This window comes from Marmota monax, unplaced genomic scaffold, assembly GCF_021218885.2.
Source record: "Marmota monax isolate L192 unplaced genomic scaffold, Marmota_monax_Labrador192_F-V1.1 WCK01_AAM20220418_F8-fsc00235, whole genome shotgun sequence".
Classification (NCBI taxonomy): domain Eukaryota; kingdom Metazoa; phylum Chordata; class Mammalia; order Rodentia; family Sciuridae; genus Marmota; species Marmota monax.
Genome location: NW_026693185.1, coordinates 1994266 through 2013584, shown reverse-complemented (window position 1 = coordinate 2013584; position 19319 = coordinate 1994266). Strand labels below are relative to the sequence as shown.

The following is a 19319-nucleotide window of genomic DNA, read 5'->3' as shown; positions in this document are numbered from 1 at the left end:
ATAGTGTATTGATTTTCAGTCCTTGGGTGTAAACTGAGGAGTGGGATAGCTGGGTCAAATCGGTTCCATTCCAAGTTTTCTGAGGAATCTCCATACTGCTTTCCAGAGTGGCTGCACCAATTTACAGCCCCACCAGCAGTGTATGAGTGAGCCTTTTCCCCACATCCTCGCCAACACTTATTGTTGCTTATATTCTTGACGATTGCCATTCTTGGGAATGCGATGGGGCCGAGCCTATATCTGAAGCACTGATTGACTCTGATGTTCATCTAAGCATGTGCATTCTGCTCCCACAGACACCCTGTTTCTGCACTTATTTTTCAGGGTATGAAACAGAACCTTTGTAGACATGACCTCTCTCTCATGGTGCTTCCGTTGGCAGTGTGCTGTGGCTCTGGGTTTTGAAACCGAGTCCTGATTGACGTGGAGCTTCTCACAGACCCAGGTCATGGTTTCTGCTCAGTCCCTCTTGTCTGACTTGAGGCCTGTCCAGCCTGGTGCTTGCCAGTTGGCAGGCCCCTGCAGGGTTTAACAAGGGACGAAGCTGTTTTGTAAGTGCTGAGCCAAGTGCCCAGCATCTAGCAGGCTTCCACCGAGGGCCTCTTGGCTGGAGGACGAGGGATCTTCTTGTCCCATAACTTGGCTCTTGGACTCCAAGGGGAAGACATAGATTCTGGGTTATCTGAGGACTGCTCAGCTCTCCCTGAATTAGAAGCCATGTCTGTGCACCAGTGGTCCCCAAGGCCATCCCTTCTCGGCCCGTCCCCTGGACACCTGTGCCTGCCACTTGCGGGCCTCAGGGGCCTTGTCTCCCACTTTCGTTCCCGTCCACCCCTGTGCTGGTCCCTCCAGCAGCCCAGGAGGGAAGTGTGCTTCCCGGAGGTGGGAGGGATGGTGGGGTGCGACTTTGGCCCTCCGGCAGAGCTGGGAGGACGACTGGCTGGTGTCCTGGCTGTGGTCCCCGAGTCCCTGAGCGGAGGAGAATTGGGTCTTTTCCTCTGGCTGCCACTTGTGTCTGACCTCAGGGCTGAGCACTGTGGTTGGTGACTTAGCGCTGATGGTCCTGGCGGAGTGGAAGCTCCTCCCAGACGCTGGCTCTGTGGTTTAGCTGAGGGTCCCCGGAGCTCACGTGTGAGCAGTGCAAGGAGGTCCAGAGGAGAAATGACTGGTCTCAGGCTTGACCTGGTCGGTGAGTTCACCCCTGCCGGGGTCATCTGAGGGGTACCTGGGGGCAGTGGGGTGTGGCTGGAGGAGGTGGGAAGGGGGGCGAGGCTGGGGGTAGGTATTGTATCTGGAGAGCCGAGTCTCTCTCTGCTTCCTGATCACCATGTGAGTCCTGCCACCCTCTCCCGCCATGATGTCCAGCCTCACCTCCAGCCGGCCCCCTGTGGACTGAGACCTCTGAAACCACGAGCGCCCAGATAAACTTCTCCTCCCCATCCAGTTGTGCTGGTCGGGTCCTGGAGTCCCAGCAGCCAACAGGCTGACTGAGACAGTGCTCCTGGGGACGTCACGGGGACTTGGCGAGGGCCCTGCCATGGTTCGCTGTCTCTTTGGCTTTTGGAGTAGGAGATTGACTTTGGCCCTGTGTGCCTGGTAATTGGGGGCAGGGGTCGCTGTGTGTCTGCTGGATGCCCGCAGCCTCCAGGCACTGCACTGGGCTCAAGAGGCACCCAAGGGCTTTATGCTCCTTTGAAAAGTCCACCTAATCTGTGCGAAAACTCCATGGTCTTTGAAGAAGCCTCAGAGGAAGTGTGAATGCACTTCTTGGTGTCTTCCTTCCTCGCTGGGCCAGGGTTTTTTTTGAGCTCTCGGTCCTCTGCAGACCAATATGTTGGCAAAATGCAGTGAGAAAGAGTCACTGGGAAAGATAAAATTAAAAACAGAAATATGTCAAAATCAGGTCCACCGACGACGAGTGAGAAGCTGGGTGGTGCTTTGGGCAGCTGCAGGGCACCCAGGGCTCCCCACGTTTCCTTCACTCATCTCAGTAAGGGGCACGGCTGGGCTGGTCCCCGGACCACACTTGGAGTAGCATTGCTCTAGGGGCCTTGCAGAGCAGACTGTCCAGAACAGAATAACAGTATCCCTTCAGCCACTTGGCGCTGGCCCCATGGGGCAGTGTGCGGGCGGCTGTTGGTGTGGTCCTCCCAAGGAGCATCGGGCTTGCCTCTCAGTGTGTGTGAGGGGTGTCGCGAGGGGCTGGCGGGTGGTGACGGAGCCAGTGCCGTCTGCTGTCTGCCTCAGCGGGCTGAAGTTGCAGGATGGCCGATGGCTAGTTTCCGTCTGGGTCCGAAGGCCCGAGACTCAGGACAGTAGGGTCTAGCCCAAGTCCATGCCAAAGGGCAAGACACCAATGGGCTCCTTTGCTCAGCATGTCCACCCTATTCAGGCCCCTGTGGCCTGGAAGGAGTCCACCACACTGGGGGCCTCTGCCTGCCAATTCAGACATCAGTGCTACCCAGAAGCACCCGCTCGGACATACCCAGGGTGATACTCGTCCAGACACTTGTGCGCCCCGTGGGCCGATCGAATTGCCAGAACACACCACCCAAGAGGGTGCTGTTGGGAGTCGGTGTGAGTGCCCTCCCAAGGCAGGTGTCTGTCCCCCACTACGGTGAGACTGCCTCTTGGTTGACCCTCTCAACCCCTTTCCTGTACGTGCCCGGGGAGTCGGCCTCCTCTTGGGCTGGTGCTGTCCATTCCCAGAGCCGCCTCCCATTCATATGGCCTGTGCTGGGTGACACCACTCAGCCCTGGAACCCGTGCTCAGGCCTGGTCCCTGAGCCTGCTGCGCCCAGCGGGTCTCCCTGCGGCTCACCCTCTGCTGGGCCCAGTGGACCCTCCATCGTCAGGACTTAGTGTCTTTGTTTGCAACCTAAAACATCCGCGGCTTCCTTCTGTCCCCCGTCCTGCTCTGTCTGACCCTCAGCAGTCACTTATTTGAAGAGGCTGAGCCTGGTGCCCTCAGGAGCATTCCACGCTCTATCTTATCTGTATTTTTTGTTGCTATTCAGCATGTATCGAACCCCAGTCTTACAGAGGAAGAGACGGAGGCTCATGCTAACAGGGTGGAGCTAGGACTCAGACCAGGCACTGTGTTGACCAGCAGGCAAGGTGCCCGCCGTGTCCGTGTCTGGTGAGGGCTGTTGGCTTCTTCCAAGATGGTGGCTCACCGCTTCGACCTCGAATGGCAGAAGGGGCAGGGCTGGAGGGCCCAGCTGGTGCCCTTGACCCTCTTACAGGGGTTCTGTTCCCATTCCTGACGGCTCTGTCCCTGTGATGCACTTCCTGTTAACACTGTCACACTGGCCTTAGGTTCTGGCAGGTGAACTGGCCGGAGGCACGTTACAGTCAAGCCTTGGCACTGCCCACTATTCAGGAGGGTCCCTCATGTGGCAGATGGGCACCTATCAGCATTTCCCAAGGAGCATAGTGGCTCTGGGAATATTGTTATTTTTATTCATGGCCCTCTACGTAAGGATCCATCTTTAAGAGTTTGGTTCAGGACTTGGTTGGTTCTTTTTCAAGGGCTTGTGGTTTTCTTTCTTAGCTGAGGAGGAGTCTTCCAGCTTGGGTTTCCCAAGGCTCTTGGGGTGAGGTGCGTCCTTGACTGTGGCTGCAGTCTGTGGCTGGAGTGGGGATGTTCTTCCTTTTCTAGAGAAGGACTTTATCTACATGGGTGGTTTGGTCGCGCTGCCCGCTGGCCCGAGCACTTGGGGTGCAGAGACTGCTCGCGCTGAGTGTGTACCTGATTCAGGAGCAGGTGGGGCAGTTGGTTGTGGGGATCCAGTTGTGACCAGTTTCCTCAGCAAAGCGCTGGACCTTTCTTCTGAGGCTGCCGAGGGGTGTGGGTAGGGTGTGTGCTCTTGAGAAAAATTTGATGACTTTGGCTTTGAAGATGGGTCTGGTGGATTTGAGGCTTCAGATGTGTGGGTAACAGGTGTTTCCAGGAGGTCACCGTGCGGAGGAAGGGGCGATCTGTGCAGGATGGAGGGACACTGTGATCCGTGCAGGATGGAGGGACACCGTGATCCATGTGGGATGGAGGGACACTGTGATCCATGTGGAATAGAGGGACACCATAATCCGTGCGGGATAGGGGGACACCATGATCCGTGCGGGATGGAGGGACACTATGATCCGTGCAGGATGCAGGGACACTGTGATCTGTGCCAGATGGAGGGACACCATGATCCGTGTGGGATGGAGGGACACTGTGATCCGTGCGGGATGGAGGGACATCATGATCCGTGCGGGACAGAGGGACACCGTGATCTGTGCTGGATGGAGGGACACTGTGATCCGTGCCAGATGGAGGGACACCATGATCCGTGTGGGATGGAGGGACACTGTGATTCATGTGGAATAGAGGGACACCATGATCCATGTGGGATGGAGGGACACTGTGATCCGAGCGGGATGGAGGGACATTGTGGGCTCCCTCACAGACCTGAGGGTCTCAGCCTAGAAGTAGAATGGGAGATCAGAGCAGGCATCTGCCCGGGGTCAGGAAGAGATGGACAGTGGTCAGGATAACAGCTGGCAGGTAACTGGTGAGGGTCAGGGATGAGGGTGGAGTTAAAGCCACTGGGGAGGCATTAGCCAAGTAGCCTTCACCCCTGGCCACGGACATCAACCCCTGCTCAAGCGACCGTCCTCACACCCCCAGGAAATAGGGATTGGCCTCCTTGCTGCACAGCCCTAGTTCACGCACCCAGGTCTCCCTTCAGTCCTGTTTGGCCTGAGAGTCAGCTTGGAGAGAAGAGCTGCAGGTGAAGCATCTTCCAGAGAAGAGATTCGCGCCTTGGTGCACGGGCAAGGATAGGTTTGGGGCCGCAGAGCTGCCCAACACCGCTGCAAAGCCACTCATCCTTTGTGACCAGCATCTTGCATCATGGCTGGCCTGTGGACAGCCAGGGGAAGGCCCAGAGACTGACAGGTGGCTCCTGCCTCAGCCCTGGGCCTTTTACTTTAGCGAACCTGGCGCCCGTATGACAGTTGTCCCAGTTGTCATTGTGAGCAACAGTGTCTTTGATGGAAGTGGAGACATCAGGAAGTGCAACCTGTTTGTAGGAAGAAGCTGAATTTGTCTTTAGACACCTTGAGTTTGGTGCGAGGGCTGGACACCTGGGTGGCGTGGGGTGCTCAGCTGAGGCCGCGGGTCGCAGTGATGGTCGGGACACTGGTTCTGGAACTCGTCCTCCCGGGAGCTGGCTCTGTGCTCTTGGTCCAGCCCTTCTGTTTAGGGCTCTCACGGGGGATCCTTCAGGGACCAGCTCTGAGCCCTAGCAGGGCTGGAGGGAGTGGGGAGAAGTGGGGTCCTGGGCACAGGGAGGAGGTGACGGGAGCCCGGTCCTCCATCAGCCAGCAGCAGCACGTCCTGAGGAGGAAGGTGACTCTCATCTGGATTTTTCTAAGGAGTGTGGGTTGAGGGACAGCAAGGTCTGTGTGCCCTGGAGGTCACCTTCAGAGATGGGCATTTTGTCTCTCTTTCCCTGTGCATTTACACCTAGTCACGTTTATACCTAGTCACTCGGGAGGGTCCAGAGGCTTGTGGCTCCCTGCAGAGGAAGCTTCAGTGCCAGAAGGGCCAGTGCAGGTGACCGCCTCAGTGGGGCCACCTCAGGAGCCAGCAGGGAGCCGAGCCTCTGCTTGAGCCAGGGTGTGGCGGGGGGAGCTCAGCCCTGGGTGCCCCAGCTCGGGTGCCCCAGATGGCCTCGAGCTCTGCTGCAGAGCTGCTCCCGGCCCTTCCCTGCAGGTCCTGCTCAGGGGTCTCACACTCCTCTGGGGGCCTCTTCTGGGCGGGAGGCCTCAGGCCTGCCTGGCCCTCCGGAGCTTTCAGGTCCCAGTGGTGGCCTTGGGCACAGGAGCTGTGTCTGGAAGGCCTGAGAGTGGCCGGAGGGTGCCTGGCCTCCTGTGGGTGTGGCAAGCTCACGGGGTGTGGCCCCACTTCCCCCCACAGCGGCGGGGTGATTGGCCCTTCAGAGTGTGCGCAGGAGCTGCCCAGGGGCCTCTCGGCCAGGCTGCGGGCAGCGTCAGAGGTGCAGACCGCGGCCCCTATTTCCTCCCTGTGGGGAGTGCGGTGTGATGGACACCTGTCTTCCCAGGGAAACTGGCTTCCGGACCCCCACAGGACCACAGCCCGGGGTCCAGCCGTGCTTCCTCAGGAGCAGTGGACACGGCCTCTGAGGCAAGGGCAGGAGCTTCCTTAGTGTCTTAGGCGCCTGTGGGGGGACGGCAGGTGGACGATGGGGTGAGGTTTGGAAAGACCCTGTGGCCCACCTTTGCAAGCCCTGGGGAAGGTGAGGGAAGACCTCAGAGGAGGGAACCAGAGAACCCAGGCTCCCTGCGATGCTCAGGCCTGGGGACCCTGTGACACTCTGGCTGTCCCTCTAAGGGTGTCATTGTTATTTTAGTGACAACGCTGGACATCTGGGGGTTGGGGGGTTCTCCAGGGAAGGACAGGAGGACCGAGTGAGTGACCCTGTGCCTCTCTTCTCCCCGTCTCTGGCAAGCAGGGAGAAGATGCCGTTCCACCACGTGACGGCCGGCCTGCTGTACAAGGGCAATTACCTCAACCGGTCCCTCTCGGCGGGCAGTGACAGTGAGCAGCTGGCCAACATCTCTGTGGAGGAGCTTGACGGTAAGAGCCAGCCCTGCTGGGTGCTTGGGCAGCCCAGGGAGGCCCACGGCCACCTGGAGGCCATAGTGGGAGGGCTTTGGGCCCTGGCCATAGTGGCCAAGGCCGGCCATGGTGCAGTGGAGGAGCTCAGGCCAGCTTTCGCCTGAATGACCCTTGTGTGGGGGACGTTGGAGCCTGGACACCTGTGGGGAAGGCTCTGGTTTCCCTGCTCCTGCTGGGGAGGGGTGCCGTCCAGCCTGCTTCTTCATCACTGTCGGAATCGCCTCACACGGGCCTCATCACTGTGGACTCCAGCCGCAGGGGAGGCTGAGCCCTGTCCATGGCCGTCTGTTGACGTGGGGTCACCTCGGGCTGCCCGGCCTTGGTTGGCCCAAGGATGTGCAGATCCAGGACACAAGCAGAGAGCAGGGCCCTGCCCTCCTCCCGAGCGGGTCCTCCCGGTGACCCCAGAGCTGGCTGGAGTGGTGCTTGGATGGCGTCGGACTCCCTCTGGGCAGTTATGGCAAAACGCCAGAGGCTGGTGGCTTGTGGACAACAGGAGTCATTGTCCACGGTTCTGGGCGCTGGACGCTCAAGATCAAGAGATCTGATGTCTGACAAGAGCTCTTCCTGGTCCACAGGGGGCTGTGTTTTGACTGGTGGAAGGACAGGGAGCTCTTGGGCCTTGTCTGTAAGGGCTCCGCCCTCTGCCGAGGAGGCTCCGCCCTCTCCCACAGGGACTCCGCCCTCGGGACTCCACCTTCCTGATCAACCTCTGGAGGCCCCTAGTGTTATCACACCAGTGACTGGGTTTCCCATGGGAATGGGGATGTGGACCCTCAGACCCTCGCAGTGTTGGCAGGCGGGAGGTGAGAGGCCTCCTCACCCTTGGAGTCAGCTGAGAATGGACATCAGGGCCGCGTGGCTCTGGGGGATTTTTATGTGTTTTGATTTGAGTAGATCCTGCTGGTCACTTGCTAGCAGGAGGACCCGACCCTTCCCTGCAGGATCTGGTGAGCAGCCTTGGCCGTGAGAACCGGGCAGAGCCGCCTGTACCCTGGGTGACTCTTGAAGAGGTCGAGATGATTGCGTTTGGTGATGGCCCACATCTGTCCACGTGCGGCCTCCCCTCTCCCAACTCTGCTCTGAGTGCTCGGGAGCTGATTTCTCAGACTTCTCGGAGCAGAACTTCCTCAGCGTAAAGCCAGGCTCTGCTGGGGTGACAGGCCACACTGGGGCTGGACTTTGGCCTTCTCCACGGGTGTGGACTCTCGGCAAAGTGCCCCCAGGTCCTGGGGTGGGCAGAGCATGCAGGTTTACCTTTTCCAAGGGGCAGGGACAGTTGGTGCCACCTTTTCATCAGGTGCACAGTGGGGCCTGGGGGTCTAACAGCCCTGCAGGTTCAGCCGGGGTCTCTGATCGAAGGAGGCCTGTGCTCTGTGGCTTGAGGCCAGTGGTGAAGCCACTGTGCTTGTCCTTCTGGAGGGCGGCCCAGCTCGCAGCCTGGAGCAGGGCGTCTGTTTTCTGTGGGAGACTGTCCCCTCACTGTTTATCATGTTGCAAGGTGGACACTGAGTCACGGCTCCTCCTGCCTTTTTTACAAGCATCTTGGGCTCTGGGCAGGACAGTGAGATCGAGTTCAGAGCAGGCAGGGTCCGACTCCAGCTGGCCCAGGCGGTCAGACGGCCATCTGTGATGGGAGCTAGGGAAGCCAGTTTCCAAGGTTACAGTCCAGCTGCCTCAAGGTCTCCTGCATTCCGGCCACCCGTGCATCCTCAGAGGACAGGTGGTGTGGCTCAGAGCTGAGGAGCTGGACGCCAGTGGACCTGGCAGTGGTCTTCTGGCCTGCTCCCCGGGCACTGATGTCGTTGACACCGTGCTGTGCTCATACACTGGCCACCTCCCATGCTGCGGCAGCTATAGCCTCCTGCTTGAAGATGGCCCAGGGTCGGCTTCCCACCTGGTTCCTCATCAGGGATGGGTGCAGGGACGGAGGTCCCGTGGATGAGTGCTGACCCTAGATACAGGCGTGGAAATAGCACCATCACACAGGGCATCTCTTGCTGCAATTCACTCCTGCCAATTTCTGTTTCTTCTCTTTAAACAAAGCTCAGGGGAGAATCATGCAAAGCTGAGCAAAATTGGTCAGAGTAGAGTTGGAAATCATCCATCCAAACAAACCCCCCAAGGACGGATGGATGGAGACATTCCTTCGTTCACTCCTATTTATCAGTCCATTTTCTGTAACTATGATGAAATACTCGAGCTGAGGACTTTATAAAGAAAAGAGGTTTATTTAGCTGTTGGTCCTGGAGGTTCCCAGAACGTAGTGCTGGGCACAGTTCATTCCCAGGGAGGCCCTCGTGGAGAGTGGTGTCACATGGAGAGTGGTGTCACAGAGGCAGAGCGTGGGAGGAGGAGAGATCATGATGAGACGGAATGGGATCAGGTGGGAAAGGCACCGTGCCTGCTGTTTTGTAAGTGTGCTCTTAAGAACTAACCATGGTCCCTGGAGAGTGACTTCAGTGCCTTCCAAGGGCGGTGGCCTCAGTGACCTAATCACTAGGCTCTGCCTCCTACAGGTCCCATGCCGGACCCCAGCCTCCCTCGCAGGACGGCTGGGGAGAACCACAAGGTGGGTCACATTCAGTCATTACAGGGACATCAAGGAAGTGGGCTCCTCATGCCTGTGCCCAGGAGCCCACCATCCATCCTGGGAGTCTGCATGGTGCGAGGCCACAGTGGCTTCTGTGCGTCTGGAAGTGTAGCGCGTGGGATTCTGTATGATGTGTGGGTTGTGGTGTTTTAAAGACTGACTGGTGTTGTGAACGCGCCTGTCTGGAGTCCGTCTCTCTGGGGCGGTGACCCTTGGGCGGTGACCCTTGTGTGCCACGTGCCTGCTTTGCTCTGGTGGATGCCTGGGCGGGCCCCAGTGTGACCGGGTCTCAGGCAGCCCCCTTGGCCCCTTCCTGCTGTTTTGCCGAGGCCCTGTGTGACAGTCTCTGATCCCTTTGCCACACTGAGGACAACCTGGGCCTGTGAAAACCTCCTCTTGTCACAAATCACACGTGAGTGTGTTGTATGTGACAAGTGGCTCAGCCCCCAAGCGGCCCAGGTTGGCACCTTCACCCTGCGTGAGAAGAGGCCCCTGGGCCATCAGCCAGCTGAGTGGTGGCCCCACAGGTGTGGGCCCCACAGGGTGGCCTTTACCCCTCGCGTCCTCCCGGACCTGGGGAGAAGCTCTCCTTTGGGCCCTGGGCTGCGGGGGTTGGCGTGCAGTGGCATCTCACCATCTGGAGATGTCCACCTCATGCCTGGCCGCTGGGCAGAGGTGGGTCTCGAGGGCCCTGGGCTCCTGTGCCAGGGATCCTCAGCTCCTTTGTTCTCCCTATGCCCTTCTCTCCTGTTCCCAGGCCAGAATCTGGTCTTTGTCTCCTCCCGGGATGGCCAGGATGGGACAGCCCACTGTGGTGCCATTGGCCTGGGCCTTTTTCCCCGTGTGCTGCTCAGATGGCTTGAATTGGGCAGTGGGTTGCCCTGCGGACAGTCTCTGTGATGAGCTGGCTGGCAGTTCCTGGTGGGCAAACAGTGGCAGAGTCACGGTCCCCTGTCTGGGCTCTGTGATTCCCGGGGGGTGGACATGGTATCTTCTCCGGTTTCTCTGGAGTGGCCCGTGGAACGCGCCTTCGCCTCTGACGTGGGGGCCTGTCTCAGGCCAGCGTTTCCAAGCGGCTCCTGCCCACAGGGTGGGGAGCTTTAGCTTGAGTTGGGAGTGGCCTTTCCATCCTAGGGCCCCGTCCCTCCGTGGTCCTCCCCGCGCCTGTTCCTGGGCTCTGCTCAGAATTGACCCCCGTCTTCCCGAGCCCTGGTGTGGTCAGCCCTCCTGGCATCCGTGCCAGCCACTGGCCCCTCAGGCCCCACCCTGTCGTCCACATTCGCTGTGGACTCTCTTCCTCAGCCTGCTCCTGCCTGCTGTCGCGTCGTCCCCAGGGGCATCGCGTGCAGATGGCCTCCCATCCTCCCTCCTGGGTTGGGGCTGGTGTGCGTCCCTGTGTGATGTACTGCAGGCTCGGGGACGCCAGGGGCTGCTGTGGACGGGCTTTCCTGGCTGTCTGCAGGGGCCTCTCCTCTGCAGCCACTCAGGGAAGTTCCCTGACCGGCCCTTCCTTTCCCCAACTCCCGTGTGCGACCTTGAAGGTGCCTGCCCACCCGACCTCTCCTCTGCTCCAATGCCGCCGCGTCCCTCGGAGCTGGTCCTGGGTAAGCGAGGCCCACATCACTCGAGGGCTGGTGCCTAGGACCCTCCTCTCTCTATCCGTACCTGGGAAACACGCCCCTCACTCCGCGGTCATGGGCCTACAAGGTCTGTTACAGACCCTATGTGGACATTATATGTGTTGTCCCACTGTCCTTCTCCCCTGTTCCCAGGCCCAAATCCATTGTCCATCACCTTGAGACAGTCTGGTTCTCGTATCTCCCAGCCAGAGTGGGACAGCATGTGGTGTCTGTGCGTACCTGTGACCACCTGTTCCTCAGTCTAGATTTTTCAGCCCTTGCCTTCTCCTTCTCCTGTCCTCTCAGAACATGCACACACGTGCACACACACATACACATGCACACACATGCACGCACACACATGTGCACACACATGTGCACACATACGTTCACACACATGTGTGCGCACATATGCATGCACACACACACACTGCACAGTGCCCCCCAGAGCTGGCAGCCCCGTCGCAGGTACTACTGTTATTAGCCCTTGTCCACCAAGGTGGGACCTGGAGAGGTCCAGCGACCTTGGCCAAGGTCACCAGCAGCTTCTGGATCTGGGACTCGACGTTTGCCCTGGTTTCTGAGCCCAGGGCTTTCTTCTCTGGTGATCTGGCTCCTCCTTGTGCTGGACAGGCCCTTGCACCTGTCCCGCCCCTGTCATGCTGCCACTGTGACACATGGGTGAGAACCGCTGACAGAGCCAGCTCTCAGGGGTGGGCAGACATTCTCAAAGCTCCACTGGCCTGACCTGTTCCTCCTGTAGCCCAGGTGCCTGCAGGGGAGGAAGGGCCAGTCTGGAGGGCTAGCCTGGGGGCCAGTGGGGGTTTAGCCTGGGGGCCAGACTAAGGGGCCAGCTGGGGGTGAGCCTGGGGGGGCCAGCCTGGGAGTGAGCCTGGAGGCCAGCTAGGGGTCAGCCTGGGGGTCCAACACCAGGAGGTCAGCCCATGGTGGTACTCTGGGGGGCCAACCTGGCCCCAACCTGGGGGCCAGCCTGGGGGGGCCAATCCTGGAGGGTCAGCCTGGGGGGCAAACCTGGAGGGGCAGTCTGAGGGGCCATCCTGGGGGGTTGCTCCTGCTGGCCAGTGCCAGGGGTCCTCCCACCTTCCCTGTCCGTCTGGGCCTCCAGCGTTTTCTGTTTCTCTCCACCTTTGCAGGTTGGAGAGGGACCCCAGAGGCTTGCCCACTTGCCCCTCTGGGGACACTTCCTCTGGTGGCTCCTCAACAGAGGGTTTCAGGGAGGCAGGCAGAACGTTCTTCACCAGGAGAGAAGCTCACAGCTCTGGAGGAGGGCAATGCTCCAGTTCTCGCTTCCAGAGGAGGCAGTGACCTCCCCCGGGAGCCTCTGCATTGCCACAGAGCCCGGAGCTGGGCATCGGCCTCTCTGTCTGGGAGTCCTCCTGCTGTGGCCTGCCCTCTGGCCTTGGAGAGGCATGGGAGGGATCTCCCCGTGGTGTCTGCCTTCCAGGGCCCCTGGTCCCAGGGCCCCTGCACCCAGGGCCGCTGCTCCCAGGGCCCCTGCTCCCAGGGCCACTGCCGAGACTCTGGGGCTTCCCTACGTCCGGTTCTGAGCATGTGTTTTGGGAGCTGTGTCCAGGAATGGAACCTGCGTGTCGTCCCTCCCAGCCCACTTTGTTCCTTTGTGATTGATATTCTGCCTGCATCCAAAGTGGCGGAGACACCTGTGATCAAAGAAAAGAACAGAGATGTCAGGGTGGAAACAGAAATCCTCACACCAGGAAGACGGGGGTGATTCTCCTACACTGATATGGCCACTGAATGAGCAGTGAATTGAGCTCCGAGCTTCCCCTTGGTTGAGGTGAAAAGGTAAATAGGGATTACCTGATTCTAAAGATAGCCTTAAAGGGTCCTAGGAAGAATGATTTTCTCAGAGGTGTTTACCCTTTGACCCATAATCAAAATGCCTCCTATGTAAGTATTTTATATTGTTACTTGAAATATACCGTTAGCATTCACCCCATCTTACTCTCAAATTTCTGAGGACTTTTTAAAAAGATATTTCTTCCTAAAAGTGGCTTGATAGAGGTGAATCTCAACGAGAGAAAAAATGTTCATATCAGAACATCTGGATGCAGACAGATGAGAGTAGTTTATAGAGATCCTTGTTGTCACATGATTCTAAGTATCTCCTATTTTTTTTTTTTCGGTTCTTATTTCCAAGAACCTGCATCAGATAGCAGGCAGAGATGATATCTTGGTGTGTTAGTCAGTTTTCTGTTACTGCAATGAAATAGCCGAGATAATCAACTTTAAAAGAAAAAAGGTCTGTTTTGGCTCATGGTTGCAGAGGTCTACCTCTGGCCCTGGCTTTGGACTTGCAGTGAGACAGCACATCATGGCGGGACTGTGTAGTGCAGTGAGCAGCTCACCTCCTGGTGCCTGAGAAGCTCCAGGGAGAGAGGAAGAGGCTGACATCCCACAAGCCCCTCTGAGTGTTGTCCGCAGGACCTGCAGCCTTCTGCTGGCCCACCTCTTTCCTCTCTCGGCCGCCTTCCCATAGCGCCAAGCTGAGAACCCAGGCTTCCCCACCTGGACTGTGCGAGCACTCCAACCGCAGCACTTGGTACAAGCACCCCAGGTCCAACCGCAGCATCTGGTACGAGCACTCAGGCACCTGAGATGAGGCTTGGCCTGGACATGAGGCATCAGAGAGCAGGAGGTACCCGCTGTTGTCACAGAATGACCTTGACATTGTTCCTGGGAAACAAAGTGCTTCCTGCCCGGGCTGCAGGTGATGAGGCCCTGGTGCCTCTCCAGTGGACAGAACGGGTCCACCTGGAGTGGCCAGTGGGCATTAGCCGTCTGGATGCTGCGGAGGCTTTGCCAGAACCCATCATAGCAGTGTTGGCTCTGCTGGTGCCGAGCTGATGCTCCTGCAGGTGATGGGCAGCAGCTGGCCCAGCGAGTTCCTGGGATGACTCAAGGGTGCAATATCAGCAAAGTGTTCTTGCAGGCTGGCCGCTGGTCCTGCCCCATCACACTGCTGTCCAGGGTCCCCGGACACTACTGCTGCAGCTCATTTGAAAGCAAGGCAGAGATTAGGATCCTAAAGGACACTACTAGAGGACAGCCCTTCTCTGTCAGGATGCCACGTCTCCTTCTGTGCTTCCCAAGCAGGAAGAGTCCCGGGTTTACACCGGGACCTGCCGGACGCTGTGGCTGCTGAAGCAATCGCTCTAAAGCTTGCTGGTTGGCGGCAGCTGGCATCTCCCCTCCCCCCCCCCCGGGAAGGTTCTGTGGAGCAGGCTCTCAGAGGTCTCCGCCAGGCCGTACTGTAGGCCTGAGCCAGTGGGTTCCACACCCAGTCGGCCGGCGCCCTCAGTCCCCTCACTAGGGCCTCTCCATAGGCTGCTTGGGTGGCTTCCTGGCATGGGACTTGACTTACCCTTAGGAAAGACGGTGCTTGAGTACCATGTCTCAGATGTCACACATTGTCACCTCTGCATGTCTCTTCATTAGAAGTAAGTCACTGAGCACAGCCCACACTGGGAATGAGTGTCTTTGAAAGACAGAAGCGTCAAAGAATCAGTGGGCCTGTGTTAAAGCCACCAGAGACCATGCAAACTAGCTTGGCGATGACTTCAAGCCCTCCAGTTAAGGCTGATGGCATAAAAAACCCTAAAATTGCACGTGGCCTTCCTTTATTTAGTGAAGACCAGTTGTCAAGCCTGAAGTCAAAGCCTGTGTGATCTTAAGGACAGAAGGACCTTGGATCCCTCACCTGGGTTCTTGGCAGTTGCAGGTGGCTGGCGTTCCCTCCAGTAACCTCTCCTCCTTGGCAAATCGGTGTCTAGCGTGGTGGCTGCTTTTGGTTTCCTCGAGAGCGTGGTGCTCCTGTCGGTCGGGGCCAAGCACAACCCTGCCGATCACCGCTTGATCACCGCTTCCTCCCCGTCCTCCCCCGAGCTTGGGGAAGACGGCCGTGCTCAGGCGATGGCGGGGACCCGTGGAGCTTGGAACAGAGAGAAGCCAGATTCCCTCTGTAAGGAAATCATAAAGGAGACACGGAGGAAGTGCAGAGGCGGGAAAGTGGCTCCTTGTCCCAGCGGCCACCTTATTTATACCAGCAGGTCCCATCCGGGTGTTAGTACCATAATCACATTATCACTCAGAGTGTCAGTCGGTGGCTTGTTCTGCAGTCACATTCCACCGTCACAGTGTGCAACGTCAGGAGCTTGGTGCAGCTCGCAAGAGGGCCCACTGTCTGAAGTCACTGTCAGGTGGGCAGCCCCAGGGGCTGGTGAGACGCTGTAGTCATCTAGTAAGCAAGTCCCTCTGTTCCCAGGAGTGATGTGCCTCAGGTCAAAGTCGAAGCTGACACGACGCGAACACAGAGCTGCCTCGCGAGGACCGCTGCACAGCAGCCAGGCGTCCTGTGTCTGCACCGAAACGTCCCACACCACGCATGCCACAGTCACAAAGTTTATCAGAGACCCCAGTCCCAACCACAGAGCCCCTACACCCTCTGCTAGCCTGCCTGTCACTCGAGCTGACCGGAGGCCATGGCATGGCAGCTGTGTGACTCCCCACCTCTGAGCCTGGTTTCCAGTGGCTCACAGGTCACGCTTCCTTCAGGGACATCCTGTGTGTGCACTGGAGGGGAAGGAGTGTGGCTTAGGGTCTAGGAGGGAGCTTAGGGTCTAGGATTTTGAAGCTTCACCAATTGCCTTTACACACACTCGCACGCACACATGCACACACATGCACACACACGCACACACGCATATACATGCACATGCACACACGTGCATGCACAGTTTTGAACTCGACCACTGACTATGAGAGGAAACAGCCTGGCACAGCTGAGGAGCAGAGCGGCAGGGAAGGCCAGACAGCGTGGTCCCCAGAGGAATCCAGAGGACATGGCTCGGGGCATGGTCCATCTTGTCCCCAGGCTCAGGGCAGTTGAGAGGTGAACACCAGGCCCTCTGGTGTGAGGCTGTCTGCTCCTGGTGAGTCACCCCTAACGATGCCTCTGGGAAGGGCGTGGGCAGCAGAGCCGCTGACGTGCGTGGCACCCGGCGCCAGGCGACCTCCTTCAGGGCTCGGGAGTGTTGGCTTCCTCACCTCTGCCACGTGGGCAGGGGACCGACTCCTAGAGCAGCAGAGTGCGTTCCAGCTGTGACGTTGGTGCGTACTGGCACCCCACACGGGAATGGCCACTGTGATCATCGTGACTGTTAATTACATCGTCCTCAGGACAGGACACCTGGCAGGAATTATCCCTCCCACGTTGGGGTGAGTAGCTCTTTAGAGGACACAAGGGAACCCTGGCCAGCATCCCTTCGGGGCAGGCCCCTGCATGGTGTCAGGGCCCTGAGTGGAGAGCTTACCAGCACGTTCAGGGTCTCAGCTCCAGGCCTGCGCGGACACCTCCCTTCCCCGCCCCTGTGCGGACACCTCCCGGCCCGGCCCTGCTCGGACATCTCCCTGCCCCTCTCCTGCGTGGCTTGGGAGGTAAGAGTGTAAATTGCCAAGGAAAGCAGAGGGAAAGAGGCCAGGGCAGCACTCTCCTGGGCAGCGCTGCCATTTGCCTGCTCAGGTTTGAAGGAGGCTCTTGGGTGGGCACCAGGCTGTGCACTTGCTGCTGTCACTCTGCTCAGCCATGCAATGACAATTCAACTTTTCTGAGCTTAGGAGCACCACAGGCAGGGTCCAGGGTAGAATTCTTGGTCTGATGGCCCTGTGCCCTGTGTCTTTTGTAGATCATAAGAGCTCGGCTCTCTGCCCTCTGGTGCTCGGGTCGGGGAGGCAGGGAAGGGATCCCGGAACCCAGCCTGGGAATTCCGTAATGCTTCACTTCTATGGTACCCCTTAGATGGTCTGTGTGATCTCTTAGCAATGCCTTTGGGGGTGAAAAAACAAGAGGCCAAGAATAGCCAGAGTGACCCTTAGCCAGAAGAGTGAAGCAGGAGGCCTCGTAGCACCAGGCCCTGAACCACACCACAGAGCTGTAGTGACAAACAGCATGGCATTGGCACCAAAGAGACCCAAGCCCAGCCGAACAGAACAGAATCCAGAGACAGACCCACATGAATTCAGTCATCTCATACCAGACAGCGGTGCCATCAAGGTACAGTGGAGAAAAGGTGGCCTCTTCAACAAACGGTGCTGGAAAACTGGAAACCCATGAATTAGACCCGAGTCTCTCACTCTGCACAAAACTCCACTCAAGGTGGATCAAGGACCCACGCCTTAGACCAGAGATGCTGCACCTGCTAGAAGAAAAAGTAGGCCCAGCTGTCCACCCTGTTGGCTAAGGAACCAACTTCCTCAACAAGACGCCTGAAGCACAAGAAGTAAAATCAAGAGTCAGTAATGGATGGGATCAAACTAACAAGCTTCTTCACAGCACAGGAAGTGATCCAGACCACGAAGAGAGCCTACAGAATGGGAGAGAGTCTGTGCCCCCTGCACCTCAGATGGCTTCAGTGGGCTGGGGTTTGAGTTCCTCTCTGCAAAGCCGAGTGCTGGGTCATATGTCGTAGTGAGATCTGGAGGTGAGAAGGGACGGTCACTTTACTAACTGGTAACAGGGTGAAACCCCATGTTTTATCTCTTAGCCCTTTCCGCCCAGTGTCCATCTGCTGAGATACTGCGCTGCCCCTTTTACTTCTGTGGAAGCTTCTGCAACCCCCCCAGGTAGGGAAGCCTCACTCTGTCCTCTGACTCGGTCACGCTTCTCCTGTGTTGGGTAATTCTCCCTCTTGCGTATCTTGATTCTCCCACATGGTCCCGTCCTGGAGGGCAGAACCCACTTCCTTCTGAATCCTTTGTAGTGTTTGCGACAGAACCTTCACTCTAGGGGCTGAGTGAATAATCGTGGAGTTGACGAGCTTTGATTTGAAAGAATTGAAACTAAATTTTTAGAATTCTGTGATAGTTAGAATTTGGAAGCTCTTGACCCTATCACTGGTTAGAACCCAGCGAAGATTTATGAAGTCCTACTCTGTGCTGGGCCCTGGGAAGGCAGCCATGAAACGTCAAGGTCCCTGTCACTAGAATCAGAGGTTTCGTCATGGTAGCAGCTTCCTTTCTGAACTGGCGTACAGGGTGGCCTGTCTCTCCTGCCCTCTCTGTCTGTGGTCTTCAGCGAGGAGGTTTAACCCTCAGAACGGCCTTCTTAATCCACCGAGGTGGGGGTTCAGGATACGCTCTTGAGTGGCTCTGGACAAGAACGTGGTGTCTGGACAGCAGCAGACACTCATGGTGACCTTGAGCCAGCAAATGAAGGTTGAAGAGGAGGAAGGGAGGTGTGTAACACGTCTGGAAATATTCCCATTCAAACGTACTGGACAGCAATGGCGTCTGGTCCTTAGGTGGGTGAAGACCCACTTAGCTGGTGTCCTGGCTCTCCCTGGCGCATCTGCCCCAAAGCTCCTGTTAGTCACTTTGGGAGTGTCCAGAGGTGAGTCGATGGGGTCCCCAGGGGTGACCATGTCAGTGGATTAATCTACATGATGGATTGATGATGGGTCACTGCCGGCAGCTGTAGGGAGCTGTGGGTGTGGCTGGAGGAAGTCAGTCCCTGGGGATGAGGCCGTCCCTGGCCCCTTTCCCCTCTCCTCTGCTTCCCAGCTGGGCGTCTTTCCCCGCCACACTCTTCCACCATGGTCTGCACAAGGCCATTGGCTGATTGTGGACTCAAATGGAGAGTCCAGTAAACCTGTCCTTTTCTAGGTTGTTCTTGTCACAGAAGTGAAACACTGACCAACACAGACAGGAAGAGGTCTTTCCCGTGGTCCAGTGTGCTGCCCAAACTCGGGATCCTGAGGGCTACAGGCTCAGAGGGTCACTCAGCACAGCCACGGGAGGTGCAGGGAGTGGGAATGGGGTTGTAAGGGAAAGAGACCTGGCCACTGTGATGGGTTGGATGTCAGTTTGGGATAGCGGAGAGGCCTTGGGCCCAGAGTGACGCCTGGAGCTGCACGCCTAAGCCTGGTCAGGATGGCGTACGCCCCGACCGTGTGGACCTGATCACCGTGGCCTGGACATTCAGGACCACGTGCTTCCTCTGTTCCAGCAGCCTGGCTGGGTCACAGCCTCTGCCGTTTGGAGAAAACACACACCTGCTGTGGGGAGGAGGGAGTGGGGGTGCCGCTGGTTGTCACCTTGAGTGTTACACAGGTGGCTACTGTGACTGTCTACGCTGGGAAAGGCCATTAGACGTTAGCTGCCTCATGGTCTTTGTAAGCAGTGCTCATAGCCTTTGTCCAAGGGACAGGGCCACGCCCTTGCTTACAGTAATACCTGGCTGTGTTAATTACACGCACGTGGTCACGTTAGTGATGAGAACATGTGGAGAGCACTGAGGCCTTACGTACATGGCAGAAGCTGTGGGCCTGGCCACCATTTGGGTTGGGATGACCCCTTCCCCTTGTGAACATCAGCTGGTTTTTTG

General features: G+C 57.9%; 1 protein-coding gene across 1 annotated transcript in view; it reads left to right on the top strand.

The window, feature by feature from the left end:
- Caln1 (calneuron 1) overlaps positions 1 to 19319 on the top strand; it is a 278793-nt gene that overhangs the window by 25774 nt on the left and 233700 nt on the right. The window contains exon 2 of the mRNA XM_046456015.2: positions 6522 to 6646. Within this exon, the coding sequence (XP_046311971.1) occupies positions 6529 to 6646 (118 nt within the window). The 5' untranslated portion in view covers positions 6522 to 6528. The remainder of the gene's footprint in view (positions 1 to 6521; positions 6647 to 19319) is intronic.